Below are 17,636 nucleotides of genomic sequence, written 5' to 3'. Positions count from 1 at the left end.
ATCTGCTCAACCACACCCTCACCACCACCTTTGATACCCTAGTCCCTATTAAAACAATTACTCTCATCATGGCCATTCCCCCGGTACTGCCCTCATCTTCGCTCGCTTAAGTCCAAGGGATGCAGACTTGAACAGATACGGCGGACAACTGGTTTAGCCATTCACCGCTAGATCTGGCTGAATCACATAAAGCATTATCGGGTCCTACTCTCGTCTGCCAAAATTGCTCACTATTCCAGAATCATTCTGGAATGCAAAGGTAACCCCCAGCTTCTATTCTCCACTGCTAACTGTCTTCTTAAACCCTTCTCCCCTGTCCCCTGCACCCTCACCTCTGACAACAAGTGTGAGGAGCCCATGGACTTCTTTGTCTCTAAGATTGAGACCATCCATTCAGCTGCCTCTGCCACTTCCCTTCCTTCCCCTATCCCGCTGGGCCAAACTTCCTCTAAAGTTCCCCCTTGCCCTAGCCCTGAACTCACATCTTTCTCCAGTTTCTCTCCGATCTCCTCTCATGACCTCTCCACACTCATCTTGTCCATGAGACCCACTTCCTGCTTACTCGACCCTATTCCCACCAAACTGCTGACCACCCAACTTCCTTTTCTAGCTCCCATGTTAGCTGACATTGTTAACGGTTCCCTCTCCTCAGGTACGGTCTCCCTCTCCTTAAAATCTGCAGTCATCACCCCTCTCCTCAAAAACAACCTTTGACCCCTCTGTCCTTGCAAACTACCGCCCTATCTCCAACCTCCCTTTCCTCTCCAAAGTCCTTGAATGTGTTGTTGCCTCCCAAATCCGTGCCCATCTTTCCCGCAATTCCATGTTTGAATCCCTCCAAACAGGTTTCCATCCTTGCCACAGTACCGAATCGGCTCTCATCAAAGTCACAAATGACATCCTTTGTGACTGTGACAAAGGTAAGCTATCCCTTCTCATCCGTCTTGACTTGTCTGCAGCCTTTAGCATGGTTGACCACTCCATCCTTCTCCACGCCTCTCCACCATTGGACTGCACTCGCATGGATCCATTCTTATCTATCTAATCGTAGCCAGAGAATCACCTGAAATGGCTTCTCTTCCCACTCCCGCATCGTTACCTCTGGTGTCCCCCTAGGATCTATCCTTGGCCCCTTCCTATTTCTCATCTACATGTTGCCCCTTGGCGACATCATCCGAAAACACAGCGACAGTTTCCACATATACGCTGATGACACCCAGCTCTACCTGACTACCAATTCTCTCGACCCCTCCACGGTCTCTAAATTGTAAGACTGCTTGTCCGACATCCAGTTCTGGATGAGCAGAAATGTTCTCCAATTAAATATTGGGAAGACCGAAGCCATTGTTTTCGGTCTCTGCCACAAACATCATTCCCTAGCCACTGACTCCATCCCTCTCCCTAATATCTGTCTGAGGCTGAACCACACTGTTCGCAACCTTGGTATCATATTTGACACTGAAATGAGCTTCTGACCACATATCCACAGCATAACTAAAACTGCCTATTTACACCTCCGTAACATCGCCCGTCTCCACCCTTGCCTCAGCTCATCCATGCCGTTGTTACCTCTAGACTTGACTATTCCAACACACTCCTGGCTGGCCTCCCACATTCTACCCTACGTAAACTTGAGGTCATCCAAAACTCAGTGTGAGTTAGGACACGAGCAGCCGAGTCTTGTTCACCCATCACCCCTGTGGTCGCTGACCTACATTGGCTCCCGGTTAAACAATGCCTCGATTTCAAAATTCTAATCCATGTTTTCAAATCCCTCCATGGACTCGCCCCTCCCTATCTCTGAAAACTTCTTCAGCCCCACAACCCCCCGAGATATCTGCACTCCTCTAATTCTGCCCTCTTGAGCATCCCTGGTTATAATCGCTCAAGCATTGGTGGCCGCGCCTTCTGTTGCCTAGGCCCTAAGCCCTGGAATTCCCTGCCTAAGCCTCTCTGCCTCTCTACCTCTCGTTCCTCCTTTAAGAGGCTCCTTAAAACTTACCTCTTCACCTGCCCTAATTTCTCCTTATGTGGCTCGGTGTCAAATTATTGTCTTCTAATACTCCTGTGAAGCGCCTTGGGGCGTTTTACTACATTAAAGGTGCTATATAAATACAAGTTGTTGTTGTTACAACCAATGAATCAATGATAATCTTTGTAGCTCTACCACAGTTTAAAAAATCCAGTAGAAAATCAGGCAACTAATGGGACATCCCCATCCTCAACCATGGTGGAGACCAGCACTTAAATGGGAGAAACAATGTTGAAGTGCTTGAAAACAACTTCAGCCAAAATTGCCAAATGGATGATCCTACTTTGGCCTCCTCCTAAATGCCAGTGTCCAGCCAATACAGTTCGCAGCACCATGTGATATTGAGAAGTGGCTAAGAAAGGCTATGGGTCCTGACAACATGTCATAAAGATAGTTGTTTTGTTATTTGCATAGTTCTAACTTTCTGACTGATCGATCTATCTGTTTGACGACGATATGTTTACCAAACTCACAAGGAGCCTTGGAAATTTGGGCTGTTTTGCTGACATTCTACAGATATTTCCTGTTTCAGCAAATTTCTGAAGAGACTGGCCTAGAAATTCAGTTGGGCGCGCCAGCCGTTAGCGCCTTAGGAGGAGTAGATCTCGAGCGCTAGGCGCTTAGCACCCGGGCGAAGCGCAATCTGCGCCTCGCCCAAACTTCAGTAGACATTTAGCGTCGGCGCAAAGTCTTAGCGCGCGCCCTGCTGCGCGCGCAGATCATGACGTCATTTTGTCGTGCAACGCCCTTTGTGCGCCTGGAACCGGAACTTCACTCGCGCCGCCCCATTGTGCGCAGGGCGGCCCTAACGACTGTGAAGTGGAACGGTACACAGCCGAGGCGGGCCGCGGGGAGCGCAAATTAAAGGGCACTTATCCTGCACTATAAAGGCCAGCCATTTTGCAGCATTCACTCTTGTGCAACGGTTTTTTGGAGAGAGACCGAGGAGGAGAGCTTACTGCTTTGGCCCAACACTAGGACAGGTATTTTTGGCTCAGGCCAGAGCTTAGCAATTATCTTTGCCTTCATTGAGATCTCAGTGTTTACCAGCATATAATGGGGGCTGCATTGGGTGCCAACGCTGAGTTTCAGCCTTATGCCGGAAGGGCTTACAGACGCCGTGAGAGAGTGGCAGCCCTGGCTAGACGCAGAGGGGGCAACAGGCGTTGCCAAGTGAGGCCTCACCCACCCAGGGTATACCGCCAGCAGTCCTCCTATCTGACCATGTCTGCCGCGCAGTGTGTTAGGAGGCTGCGATTCAGAAGGGAGGTGGCATAGTGGTTAGCACTGTTGCCTCACAGCGCCAGGGACCCAGGTTCGAATCCGGCCTCGGGCGACTGTCTGTGTGGAGTTTGCACATTCTCTCTGTGTTTGCGTGGGTTTCCTCCGGGTGCTCCGGTTTCCTCCCACAGTCCAAAGATGTGCGAGTTAGGTTGATTGGCTGTGATAAATTGACCCTTAGTGTTAGGGGGATTAAATACGTGGGGTTACGGGGATAGGGTGGGATACGTGTTGGTGTAGGGGTTACGGGGATCGGGGGGGATATATGTCGGTGCAGGCTCGATGGGCCGAAATGGCCTCTATCTGCACTGTGGGGTTTCTATGATTTCTATGATTTCTATGATCTGCCAGCTGCTGCACAGAGATCTGCGTCCACAGCTGATGCGCAGGACGTCTCTGTCGGTGGCAGTGAAGGTGACGGTGGCTCTCAACTTCTATGCCACCGGCTCCTTCCAATCCGCTGCTGGGGACATCGCTAACATCTCCCAGTTCGCCGTGCATTGCTGCATCTGCCAGGTGACCAATGCCCTTTTCAGAAGGAGATGTCAATTCATCTCCTTTCCCATGACCCTGGACAAGCAGCAGCAGCGTGCAGTGGGATTTGCAAGAATAGCGGGCTTCCTCATGGTGCAGGGCGCCATTGACTGCACGCATGTGGCTTTGCGGGCACCTCTGGAGCATGCCGAGGATTACCGCAACCGGAAGGGCTACCATTCCCTCAATGTACAGCTGGTGTGTGACCACAGGCAGCGCATCCTAGCTGTCAATGCCCGCTTTCCAGGCAGCAGCCACGATGCCTTTATCCTGCGACAGACAACTGTGGCTGACATGTTCCAGGCACAGCCTCACCCAAGAGGATGGCTCATCGGGGACAAAGGCTATCCTTTGTGTACCTGGCTCATGACCCCGCTCCGCGCGCCCACGACCCCTGCTGAAGAGGCATACAACGAGAGCCATCAAGCGACTAGGAACATCATAGAACAAACAATCGGCATCCTCAAGCAATGGTTCCGCTGTCTGGATCGCTCCGGGGGAGCCCTCCAGTATTCGCAGGAGCGAGTCTCCCAATTCGTCGTCGTTTGCTGCATGCTGCACAACCTGGCTATCCGCAGGACTCAGGCACTGCCACCTCACGTTGGACCACCACCGCAGGAGGAGGAGGAGGACGAGGAGTGCCAGCCCAGGAGGGAGGCAGAAGGCCCAAGGGCCGCCCGTCGGCGGCTGATTGACCGTCACTTCTAGGCCCCCTGTCAGGGAATGGCTTGTGCCAATGAAAGAACATGATTGCAGCCGCTCCGCAAGCCGTCAGCCGGTTAAGGCAACAAACACTTCAAAGATCAAACATGGACAATGTGAATAAATAAAATGGTTTATTGTACAAACTCAGGGCCCTTCCCACATGAAAACCAAAAACAGACGAAACCCCCAAAAAACACTCACACACATGACTCACTCCCACAACCTGGGGAGCATTAACAAAAGATGTAAACAAAAATGGCCTTCATCCTCGGCCTTCACAAAACACACATTCCAGAAAACACAACATTTGGACACACCCTCTACTTAGTGGCCCGCGAGGGCGATGCCTTCTGCAAACTTTGGCGGCCCCTGCACGCCCTGCTGCTCCTCCTCAAAGTGAGGCCATTGGCTGCTGCAAGGCTGGGGGCAGGCTCCTGAGGGGCACATGTCGTGACGGCAGATGCCCTTGGGGGTCGGCCTAGACGAGGTCTGGCCGTCGAGGGGCCGGCTGGTGAATGCTGCAGCTGTGGCTGGCCAGCATCAGTCACTGCAGCAGCTCCTGGCAGCTCCACTGGGGGAGTGGCAGTGGCGGCTGGAGGAATGGGGGCAAGCTGGTGGATGGCAGGCGCTCGCTGGTCACCTGAGACACTGGCACTCGGCCGGGCCAGCACTGCAGCATGCGCACCAATCTGCCGAGGGACAGACCGCTGTGCTGCTGCAGCGCGCTGGGTGCCCTGGCAATGCCTGGCTGACACAGCGAGTGTGGCAGCAGTGAGTGCCCGTGTTGACCTGTTCAGTGACCGCATCAGAGCACCCAGTGACTGCACGGCACCACTGATCGCCTGGCCACTCGCTGCCTGAGCTGCCCCGAATTCCGCCCGACTGGTGGCCTGTGAGGCCCCGAACTCGGTCACACTCCGAGACAGGGACTCGATGGCCTCAGGCAACCGTGCCACTACCCCCATGAGCTCCGTGTGCCGGCGCTCCGAGTCCGCGGACAAGTCCTCGAGGCGGCGCATCTCCTCGGCGTTGGCCGTCTCCGGACTGGAGGCCGGACTCTCCCTCTGGGGAGAAGGCCGCCGAGCTGGCTGACCCTTCCTGCATTGCTGGATGCCGCTGGGCCCAGCAATTGGACTCCCCTCCGACCCTTCCCCCCTCTGGGGAGAAGGCCGCTGAGCTTCCACCCCCCTCCCGCGTTTCTGCAGGCCGCTGGTCCCAGGAGCTACCCTCCCCTCCGACACTTCCCCCACGCTCCCCTCCAGGGAAGACGTGTCCCCTACATTGGCATGGGTTGCCGCGGCTGAGGGTTCCCCTGATGGGCCGCCTTCCTCTTGCTCCTCCTCCTCCTCCTCTTCTGAGGGGCTGTCACTGGCAACTTCAGGGACCTCCTCCTCACCATCTGAAAGCAGGAAGGCACAAGAGTAGCTTTAGAGTGAGGAGAGGGCGTCAGCGAGGGATGCATGAGTGGTGGCATTCAGCGCATTGGTCGGACAGTGGCAAAGGATGTAGATCTGATGCGCAAGTGGGACAAGAGAGGTCCAAAAGGTGATGTCCTTCCCATTGGTGCCCAGAACAGGGTTGGCATCTCCAGATGCAACAGGGCCAATCACCCGGCCACCCATGATGCGCTCCACGCGATGTTGCAGCTCGGTGAGCGGCTGGATCTGGGGTCCGCCTCCCCCGGTCGCAGTCCGGCTCCTCTTATTATTGGCCAGCTTGGCCTGCAAGAGAAAGGACGGCCTCTAAGTACAGTGTGTAGCCCTGATCTTGTGTGCACTGCCTCCCATGGTCGAATAGCCTGGCCAGTGTGTAGCCCTGATCTTGTGTGCACTGCCTCCCATGGTCGAATAGCCTGGCCAGTGTGTTAAGTGCACAATGTGCAATTGATGTTCATGAGTGTCCCATAGCTGCTGCATGAGGGCTGGCCATTAGGGCTTTCAGGTCCCTTTGCCCATAATGTGAGGTGCATATGCAAGGATGAGGAGGACACTGGAAAGGGTACTCACCCTGACAATCCTGGCGAGGTCATTTAGCTTTTTGCGGCATTGGACACCGCTCCTGGGGACCTCGCTGTTGGATGACACCTTGGTGGCGACATGCCTCCAGGCTCTCCGGTAGACGCGGGCCGGCGGCTTCCTGCCATTGTCCGGAAACAAAATATGGCGTCTCTTCTCCACAGCACCAACCAGCACCCTCAGATCAAGCTCTGAGAAGCGCTGCGCTCGTTCACGGGCCTTCTCCATGGTTTCAGGCGCTATTTGGGTCCAGCAGCAGTGTTCAGGCCTAGCTGCAGGGCTCCACTATCCAGGGCGTGGCAGCAGACCAAGTCGACCCTTCCCCCTTAAGAGCTGGCCGGCGCCAGGGTGTCTGCTGTCAATCAAGAAATGGCCGCACCTGCGCTGCGCCCGGCCTCGGCGCTCTCGCTCAGCACCTCCGGCTTAGCGCCTAAAGAGAGGCGTGCATCGCCAGTTTTAGCGCTCGAGCAAACTCTTAGGGTGAAGCTAATGAATATCGGAGAAGTGGCCTCAAATTTGCGCCGGGCGCAAACTTTAGCGGCCGCCCGACTTTACCGCCCCAAAAGTGGCTATAATGAATTTCTAGGCCCCTGTCTTTAACCACAAAATGGAATCTTGAACATAAAATAGATTCTTTAATACAACCTCTCCTGCTAGCATTCTGAACAAAATATATGCCAAGGAACCAGACAAATCCTTAACACCATTGCCTTTCTCCTTACTTAAGGACTATCTTGGGTTTTACGGCCCCATTTCAAGTCTAGTTGGGGCGCTGATTAGTCCTTACACTAACCAGTTTGGATTAAATTTAAGTTTATGTTTTCACCCCTTGAATAGAATACCTGAGTGAATGAATTAACCCTTTCTTGCTGAATCATCAAGGAAGACATTGGACAACTGGTCATAAGACTGTTTATTGATTACAAAATCACAACTTATGGTTAAAATTAGGTACACAAACACAGAGTAACTATAAATAGACATAGTCAGTGTTATCTAGTAATTGAATAGCAAAGCATTAATGGACAGTCACTTAACAAAATTAGTAGCTGAAGTTATACAGGCAATTCAGTGTATTACTGAATGTTGACCTACCCCTATGTGTCCAAGACCAGGGAAAGGGGAGAGTAAAGCCAGTTCAGATACTGTTGCTCATGTGTAAGGTGGGTTCAGCCAAAACAGAAGATCCAAGTAGAACTGAGTGTTGATGGGTTTAGATGAAAAGGGGTGGGAGGAGGTGCATGTGGAGCATAAGCACCGGCAGAGACCCATTGGGCCGAATGGCCTGTTTCTGGCCATTTATTATTAATGGCCACTGAGTATTAATTATAGCAGTGATCAGAGTCTGAGATTATTACAGCTGGTGAAGTTATTTCAGGTTAAATCCCTCGATAGCTGACAAGTTTTGGATAGACAGTCTATTGGGCAGATCATCATTTAGATACTTGTGGTTAGCAATGGTTAGCAAGACCTTAAATGACATCATCTATAGGAGCAGCGTGGCTGAGTCAATCTCCTTCCTTCCTTGGGATGCAAGTGTTAGCTTCAAGAGCATAGAGTCGATGAAGCCCCTTTCGACAGCATGGTTATCTGTTCCACTTGGATCTTCTGTTTTGGCTGAACTCACCTTACACATTACGAACAACATCTGAGATGGCTTTACTCTCACATTTCTCTGATCTTGGACACATAGGGGTAGATCTGGACATTGTGTGATAGTGTAAAACGGGTGACAGCGAGTCAGCAGCCCATTTTACATCACTCCTGATTATTATTTCCATTGACTGAACAGTGGCTCAAGCAGAGGTCTTGAGAGCAAATCGCTTGGAGGTAGTCTCACTACCAGTGATATTTTCCAAATTGTGGAGAGGTAGCAATAAACGCTACATCACACCAGTGCCAAAAGTGTACAACAAAGATAGCATAAAATAACCAACAAAATTTGTTTCTGTGATTAAGTAGACATGGTCTTAAAAAGCACTCTATAGCTGAGTGAAGGCAATGATATAGAGCTCAAAAAATATTCTTTAGTAAAGCTTTGATACACATGAACTTGCCTGTAACTCTTGTTTACACAGACCTAATTAGACTAAGATTTTCCTTGCATCTTTAGTCCTTTAGTGTAGTATATATACATCTCATACATGTCCATTGTGGGAGTGTGTGAGGGAGAAAAAATACACTTTGCTTCATCTAGGGCCACATTTACTGTTATCACTATCATTATATTCATTGAGTTGTTACTGTGGGGATCACTGTTGTGTTACCCAACAAACTAGAGAGATAAAAAGGCAACTAATGTGCCGGATTAGAAAACTTTTATTGACTGAGGTGGAGTCTGGGCATTTTAGGTAGATTGCAGAAGGGCCTCACTTTTGCTCACAATCTGCCATTGTTTTCAAATTATATCAGTCAATAATCTGAAAATATTGTTACTTACCAAATTGCCTAGTTTATTACATATAACAGTGCCCAATGCTATTTATGAGGTCATCATAAACCACATACTTATAAAATTAGAAACATTAAAAAAAAAGTAATTTTCATTGGAAAAACCATTTTGAAAATAAAAATTACCAACATAAAATTTCCTTCATCATAATCAATTTCAGAACTTTAAGTTGTTAAAATGCCTTCCTTGCAATTCCCTTTCATTGTTCACAATTAAAACTATTCAGGTCTGTGAATGCCTCCCACTAATGTTAGATGCACTTTTTCTTTATGTATTAGGCCTTTCTGTGCATACTTCATTCATTGGTACGGCTTGATCATGGTTTGATTCGGTGTAATAAGATGCACTCTGCAGAGGAAAATCCACATGTTACTCATTCAAATAACTTGCTATTCATTTTCTCATCTGTAAAACCTATTACGTTTCCCTGGAAAACTCAAAATAAAGCCAGATCCCTTAATAAAACTATCCACTGCTCAAGAAATCAGTAATAAAAATGGGACATGGGATTGAGACTGGAACAGAGATAAAGGGCTTTGTTATACCATAGGGAGTGAAATTTGCTTCGGGTGTATGGGTTGCTGGAGCTGATTTGTACTTTACATCACTATCTGGCCAATGATTTTTGGCATTCAAAATCCAGCTGAATTTTAATGGTAACAAATAGCTGATGGTACATTTGGCTCTTAACCAACATTAAAAACATGAATAATTTCCCAGCAATAGATCACTTATGCACTTCTTATTGGTTACAGCTACTAGAGTGAATTATCCTGACCTTTACCCCCAGGGATTGCTCAGTTCCCTGGTTGCAAAGTAAGGAAAAAGAACCAGTGACCCAGATTTCCAGGTCTTTGACTCTTTTACATTCCCCCAGGATTTCTGGGGATTTTCTGCCAGGGTGAGGAGCACAGTCCACACCTGCAGCATGCCCAGGCCAGACAGAAACATGTAAATAAGGTGGGAGGAGGCATTCCAGGCATCCCACCTCATTTTCTTGCTTGTCCAATTTGAATGCACCACAGGACATGGCAGTGCAGCCTACCCCTGGATTCCCACTGACGGGAGGGTCTGTGAAGCTCCCCAGGGCAGGCTGAAGATTTAAAGATTATCACTGTTTCAGTTTTTGAAATTATCCCCCACAATAGTAAAAGTTCAATTGGGACAGTATAGCTGCTGATCTCGATTGGCAGCCAGTAGGTCCCGACCATCCAGCCTCAACACATAGCTGCTTCTCCTCTTCTTGTCCCTTTCGCCAATGCTGAAAGATGGCACCTCTGACATTGCAAATTTCCCTCAATACTGCGTGGGAGTATCAACCTAGATTAGACACTCATGTCCATAGTTGAGCTTGAACACCCAACCTTCTCACGCAAATGTAAAGTGCTACGAACTGAGCCAAGCTGACAGTTTAGAATAATTAGGTGCAACAATGCCCAGCTTGTAACTTTTCCTATTAAGTCTTTCCCACAAATCATTTTGTTATAATGTTGTCTTATCACAGTGTCAGTGTCCATCTCTGACAACATTTGCATCAAACACTGTTGATCAGTACAGCTGACTGGAGCAGTGAAGTGGTGTTGTAGAGCAGCGTTTGCCTACACTGTGACTTCTCATTTTTAAGCAGGCCAGCTGAGGAAGTGTGAAGTGGTAGAAAAGTTCTGAGCACAGCCAAATAACAGAGTGTACCCAAGTGGGGCATAGGCAGAGGGTTGAGTGGAAAAAAAGAAAGAGCTTACATTTTATATAGCACCTTTTATATCCTCATGACATTGCCAAAGTGCTTTACAGCCTATGAATTACTTTTAGAGTGTAATCACTGTTGTTATGTAGACAAATCCAGCAGCCAATTTGCACACGGCAAATCCCATAAATAACAAATGACAGAACTGTCCAATTAATCTGTTTTGACGCTGTTGGTTGAGGGATAAATGTTGGCCAGAACACGGGGAGAATTTGCATGTCATAATGCCATAGGTTCTTTAACTTCCACTTGAAAAGGCAAACAAGGCCTCAATTTAATTGGTCATCTGAAAGATGGAATCTCAGACAATGCAGCACTCCATCAGTACTGGACTGAAATGTCTGCCTAGATTAGATGGAGGAAAAGGGAGGGGAAATGAGAGGGCCAGTTGGCTTGTAGAAGTTGACTATGGACTGGCTGTATCAATAGTGGGATAGATGGAGACCTGGGACTATAACATCTGCCCACTTTCTCAGATTGGCATTGATGTATATTCTGGGACAACCGACATAGAAGAAAAAGTTTTTCAAACTAAATAATTAGAAAAGAAACTTACTTTTCCTTTTTTATTGACGATGGCTATTATGACAATTACAATGATTATAACCAGTATAACGACAACAATGATGATAGCGATAACAGCTCCTAGAAAATGAAATGTCATGTTATGGTTCCATCTCAAACAATCCATAAATCAGGCAAATAAAATTTCTTCAATCGTGTCACAATTTTATAAATCAGAAGGGGATGAGTGATTTGCCAGTCTTTAGTGCTGAGCATGACCAGGTCAGGATTTTCTTAATGACAAATAACTTTACTGTGTGTACCATCGTTGTAGTACAGGACTGGGTTCACTATGTAAGAAGGATATAGGGGACTCAGGTGCAAACAAATGGCTGATATGATAATGAAGCAGCAGAGTGAGTCGTAGCTAGACCTCCTGCTTAATTTTCCTCCCACCACCGCTGCAAAAATGAGGGGTAACCAGAAAAAGCCTTAGGCTTTGTGCCCAGGCCCATTAAAAGGATCAGAGAGGGGCAGACTACAAAGTCCTGAACACCAAGAAAAGGATGAGCCCCTTTTCTTTCAAGGACAATTGGAGGTGAAGGCTTTCTGGAAGCTGTTTTTGGACAGCAGCTACAAGGCCTTGAAACCAGTGGCCATTATCATTGCTGTGGACCTCTCAGGCCTGCAGCACTGGTTGCATTTGTACATCCATTTCCAGACACAAGGCCCTTCTATGAGGCTACCTGATGCCCCTAGGGGTACTGCTCAAAAATGTCCTAAACCTGCAAATATGGATGCATTCAGGTCAAGCCAGACGCCATGACATGTGCCTATGAGTTGGGTACAGGGAGACAAAAATTGGTCTTATTAAGTTCTCCTAGTCTAAAGCATGGAATGAAGGGAAAAAATTTGATACATCACACCTGTTCAGTCCATATACAATTTATTTTTTCATGGACTCCCTGCAAACCCCCCAACTCTTGAGAAAACATTTTGCAAATGGTCTCAATGGTAAATTGAATTCAACTCCAGAACATTATTCAAACTCTACATCTTTGCTGGTTACTCCTTTCCTACCTATCACATGCAAATGGTACAGTACTCCAGACGAGGCCTAACCAGTCATTTGGAAAGATTTAGCATAACTTCCTTGCTTTTGTACTCTATGCCTGTATTTATAAAGCCATGGATCCCGTATGCTTTTCTAACATAGAAACATAGAAGATAGGAGCAGGAGTAGGCCATTCGGCCCCTCGAGCCTGCTCCGCCATTCAATGAGATCATGGCTGATCATCCAAATTCAGTACCCTGTCCCTGCCTTCGCCCCATATCCCTTGATCTCTTTAGCCTCAAGAAATATATCCAACTCTTTCTTGAATATATTTAATGAACTGGCCTCCACCGCCCTCTGTGGCAGAGAATTCCACAGGTTCACCACTCTGGGTGAAGAAATTCCTCCTCATTTCAGTCCTAAATGGCTTACCCCTTATCCTTAGACTATGACCCCTGGTTCTGGACTCCCCGGCCATCAGAAACATCCTTCCTGCATCTAGTCTGTCCAGACCTGACAGAATTTTATAGGTTTCGATGAGATCCCCTCTCAATCTTCTAAACTCCAGTGAGTATTGTTGTGTATGTACCTTTAAGAGAGAACTGACTTTATGCTGTAGTACCGGCAGTGACCACACCTGTATATAAAGCCATAGCAGGCTTCTGTACTTTCAGTTTTAACTTACCCTCTCTTCAGTAAATACCTGTTATTATTGTCCTCCTGCAGTCCGTGTCTTATTGCTACTCGGACGCTACACTGGCGACGAGCAGGTTCGAACTCACCTGCAGTACTGCATCACCTCACGGGGATCTTTCCCTGAAGAGAAGCTTATTGGAGGTCGAAGTCAGAGCAACGGGCGTCGACCGCGGGCAACCGCCCAGGAATCCATTGGAGTTCGGAGAATTGCAGGGGAGGCTGTGGAGAGCTGGGCTTGGCTCCCCAGTCGAGGTGTTCCAGCAAGTCGTGCTGGTAGCAGGTAGTGTGCTGACCCTTCCGGACTGCGGCGGGCTCGAGCTCGATCGAGCGGCTCTGCAATGGAGCCGTGCAGCGTCGTCGGGAGGAAAAGAGAGAGAGAGAGAGGGTGGAGCGCACAGGGCACGGTCGGTGCTCAAGAACAGGGCAGCGTAGAGAAAATAAAACAAGGGGAAGGAAAAGTGAGACGCACCGAAGCCGCGGGTCGCCGCCATTACCCTGTAGAACGCTAGGAGCTGCGTGGCAGCCAGGGGAAGAAGGAAAAGCGCGGGAGGCGCCATTTTATTCCATTGGGGAAGAAGGAAAAGCGCGGGAGGTGCCATTTTAATCCATTGGGGAAGAAGAAAAAGCACGGGAGGCACCATTTTAAACCACCCAAGATGCCAAAGAGTGGCAGTATCACTACTTTCGACAACGAGGTAAAACACAGGACCACGTATGTGGAAAGAATTGAAGTGTACTGCAAGGCAAATGAGGTGGCCGATGGAAAGAAGGCGTCGGTATTATTAAATTTGATGGGCGCGAGAACGTACGGCCTATTGTGGAATTTAATTACCCCAGCTAAACCAATGGAGAAAAGTTTTGAAGAGATTGTTAATATCTTACAAGAACACCTAAACCCTACACCGCTGCTGATAGCAGAAAGATTCAAGTTCCATAAAAGAAACCAGCACAAAGATGAGAGCAATGCTGACTATCTTACGGAACTACGCAAGTTATCGAAGCACTGCCAGTTCGGAGCAGGACTGGCAGACACCTTAAGGGATAAGTTTGTCTGTGGGCTCCAGAGTGAAGGAACCCAGAAAAGACTACTTTCGGAAAAGGACCTGACGCTAGAACAGGTTTTAAGCGTGGCAGTATCCTATGAAGCAGCAGCACAGGGAGCTGCTGAAATACAACAGAAACCACAAGAATACAGCACTAACGAAATGGCGTATGGAGCAGAAAAGTGCTATCGCTGCGGCAGAACAACCCATGATCAGAAGGACTGCTGGTTTAAGGACAAAGTATGCAGGCAATATGGGAAAATGGGACACATAGCAAGAGTCTGCAGGTCGGGAAAGAAAACCAACACTAAAAGAACTACTAAGGAAAAGTACAAGAAAGTAAAAAAAATGACAGACAGTAGTTCAGAAGGTCAGGAGAGTGATAATGACTCCGGGAGCAGGAGACTAAGTTGTCCAAAGTTACACAACATGATCGCAAAGGAGGATCACCGAACCATTTGGGTCACACTCATGATAGCAGGGTCCCAAGTAAAGATGGAATTGGACACAGGATCAGCCCTAACTGTCATGAATCACAGAAATCACAGAAACCCCACAGTGCAGATAGAGGCCATTTCGGCCCATCGAGCCTGCACCGACACATATCCCACCCGATCCCCGTAACCCCTACACCAACACATATCCCACCCTATCCCCGTAACCCCACGTATTTAATCCCCCTAACACTAAGGGTCAATTTATCATAGCCAATCAACCTAACCCGCACATCTTTGGACTGTGGGAGGAAACCGGAGCACCCGGAGAAAACCCACGCAAACACGGGGAGAGTATGCAAACTCCACACAGACAGTCGCCCGAGGCCGGATTCGAACCCGGGTCCCTGGCGCTGTGAGGCAACAGTGCTAACCACTATGCCACCATGCTGCCGGGACGAGACTATGAGCGGCTATTCTCACACATACCCTTGAAGGACACGTCCATTGTATTGAAGACATACACGGGGCAAAAAGTCTACCCCAGAGGAAAAATAAGGGTGCCAGTTAAATACAACGGCAAGGAAACACAGAAACTGTATCTATATATACTACAAGATGGAGGACCACCATTATTGGGATGTGAATGGATCCGAAAAATACAATTGGATTGGCATTCCATTCAGGCGCTAACTGTGACGGACAAAAAGGATGACGACGTCACACCTGGACGACTGTCAAAAATTCTAACTGACGTGAAAGAGGTGTTCCAACAAGGACTTGGGACTCTAAAAGGAGTAACCGCAACGATAAAAATCGAAGACAATGCAAACCCAAATTTTTTTAAGGCCAGACCGGTACCGTACGCGATCCGCCCAGCCGTTGAAGCAGAGCTGGAGAGTCTGGAGCGTTCGGGTGTGCTGTCCAAGGTGGACTGGAGCGAGTGAGCCACACCCATCATTCCTGTAATGAAGTAATCGTTGACCAGCACGCCTTGGGAGCCGAAGAAGGTTCGCATCTGTGGGGACTTCAAGGTAACTGTGAACCCAGTCCTGCACACAGTACAATATCCACTGCCACGGATAGAAGATATTTTCACCTCACTATCTGGAGGGAAACACTTTACGAAGATTGATCTGGCCCAAGCGTATCTACAAATGGAGGTGGAAGAAGCATCTAGGAAATACCTCACGATAAACACTCACAAAGGTCTTTACCAGTACAACCGACTGGTATTCGGGGTAGCATCAGCCCCGGCTATTTGGCAGAGGGCGATGGAACAAGTCCTGCAAGGGATCCCGGGGACCCAGTGTTATTTGGACGACATCCTGGTTACGGGCAAAAATGACAGTGAACACCTTGCCAACCTGAAGCAGGTGCTCACTAGATTACAAGAATATGGGCTACGAGCCAACCGCCCCAAATGCGAGTTCTTCAGGAGACAAATCTCGTATTCTAGTCACATGATTGATGAGGAAGGGTTGCATAAGTCCCCAGACAAGATTGAGGCAGTAGTCAAGGCTCCAGCACCGGAAAATGTGTCGCAACTGAGGTCGTTCCTCGGGTTGGTGAACTACTACCATATGTTCTTGCCGAATTTATCTACAGTTCTGCACCCACTGAACGCCCTGCTGCAAACTGGAGTAACATGGAATTGGAGTGATGAGTGTAAGTGTGCCTTTCAGAAATGTAAATGCCTAATCACTTCAAAAGAAGTATTGGCCCACTACAATCCAACACTACCGATTCGGTTGGCATGTGATGCGTCTCCCTACGGCATTGGAGTGGTGCTGTCACACAAATTCCTTGACGGTTCAGAGAGGCCAATAACCTTTGCGTCGCGCTCGTTAACCTCAGCCGAGCGTAACTACGCCCAGATTGACAGGGAGGCCCTCAGCCTGGTGTGGGGGGTGAAGAAGTTCAATCACTATCTGCACGGGCAGAAATTCACCTTACTGACTGATCATCAGCCTCTGGTCTCCATTTTTAACCCAAAGAAGGGCGTTCCGGTGATGATGGCGCAACGGCTGCAAAGATGGTCACTTTTTCTAGGGGCACATCAGTACCACATAGAGTACAAGAGTATGAAACAGCATGGAAACGCTGATGGGCTGTCATGCCTACCGTTGCCTATGGTGGAGGAAGCACCTGCAGTGGACCCTGTTGAGATATTCCATGCGACCATAGTCGAATGTCTACCTGTTACAAACTCAAGTATAGAGAAGGAAACCCGAAATGACCCGACACTCTCTCGGGTCTATGATTTGATGGTGAAGGGATGGCCAGCACATGGCGACTCACTGTTGCCAGCATTCTCGCCAAGGAGAGAACAGCTGTCAGTGTGCCGGGGGACCTTGATGTGTGGATCCCGAGTGCTAATTCCACGCAAGTTGAGAGATAGAGTGCTCAATGAGCTTCATGAGGGTCATCTGGGAGGGGTAAAAATGAAGAGCCTAGCCAGGGCGTTTGTGTGGTGGCCGGGAATCGATAAAGAAATCGAGGATATGACCAAGAGATGCACAGGATGCCAGAAGGTCCAAAACGCTCCACCACAGGCCCCGCTACACCCATGGGAGTGGCCCTCATCTCCATGGCAACGGGTACACATTGATTTTGCTGGTCCATTTATGGACTCAATGTTTTTAATCACCGTGGATGCCCATTCGAAATGGCCAGAGGTCATCAAAATGTTCTCCACCACCACGGAGAAAACTATTGCAGTCCTACGGACCATCTTCACCAGGAATGGCTTGCCAGAACAGATTTGCTCCTACAATGGGCCACAGTTTGTGTCCGAGGATTTCCGGAGGTTTCTGAGGAATAATGGGGTGAAACATTACACATCTGCCCCATATCATCCAGCCACCAATGGATTGGCTGAGAGGTTTGTTCAGACCTTTAAAAAGGCAATAAAGTCGATGTATAACGATGACATACCACTACAACACAAGGTGGATAATTTCTTGTTTGCTTACCGGAATGCGACACATGCAGTCACCAACCAAGCTCCGGCCATAATGTTCTTCAACCGAAGGCTAAGATGTCGCCTGGATTTGCTCAAAGCAAACATAAGACGAGATGTTGAGGATAAGCAATTCCAGCACATCAATGAGAAGCCAACCAGGAGCTTCAAGATAGGGCA

General features: G+C 48.6%; 1 protein-coding gene across 1 annotated transcript in view; it reads right to left on the bottom strand.

Annotated features, from left to right (window-relative positions):
* Positions 1 to 7,463: 7,463 nt before the first annotated feature.
* LOC147114062 (uncharacterized) overlaps positions 7,464 to 17,636 on the bottom strand; it is a 29,255-nt gene continuing 19,082 nt past the window's right edge. Inside the window, exons 3-4 of the mRNA XM_085995638.1 lie at positions 11,320 to 11,408; positions 7,464 to 9,367 (exon numbers count right to left, since the gene is read on the bottom strand). Of these exons, the coding sequence (XP_085851764.1) occupies positions 9,287 to 9,367; positions 11,320 to 11,408 (170 nt within the window). The 3' untranslated portion in view covers positions 7,464 to 9,286. The remainder of the gene's footprint in view (positions 9,368 to 11,319; positions 11,409 to 17,636) is intronic.

This window comes from Somniosus microcephalus, chromosome 8 (assembly GCF_052327205.1).
Source record: "Somniosus microcephalus isolate GS21.2 chromosome 8, FLI_Smic_1.0, whole genome shotgun sequence".
Lineage (NCBI taxonomy): Eukaryota > Metazoa > Chordata > Chondrichthyes > Squaliformes > Somniosidae > Somniosus > Somniosus microcephalus.
The sequence above is the reverse complement of the archived record's forward strand: the minus strand, read 5'-3'. Positions and strand labels throughout refer to the sequence as shown.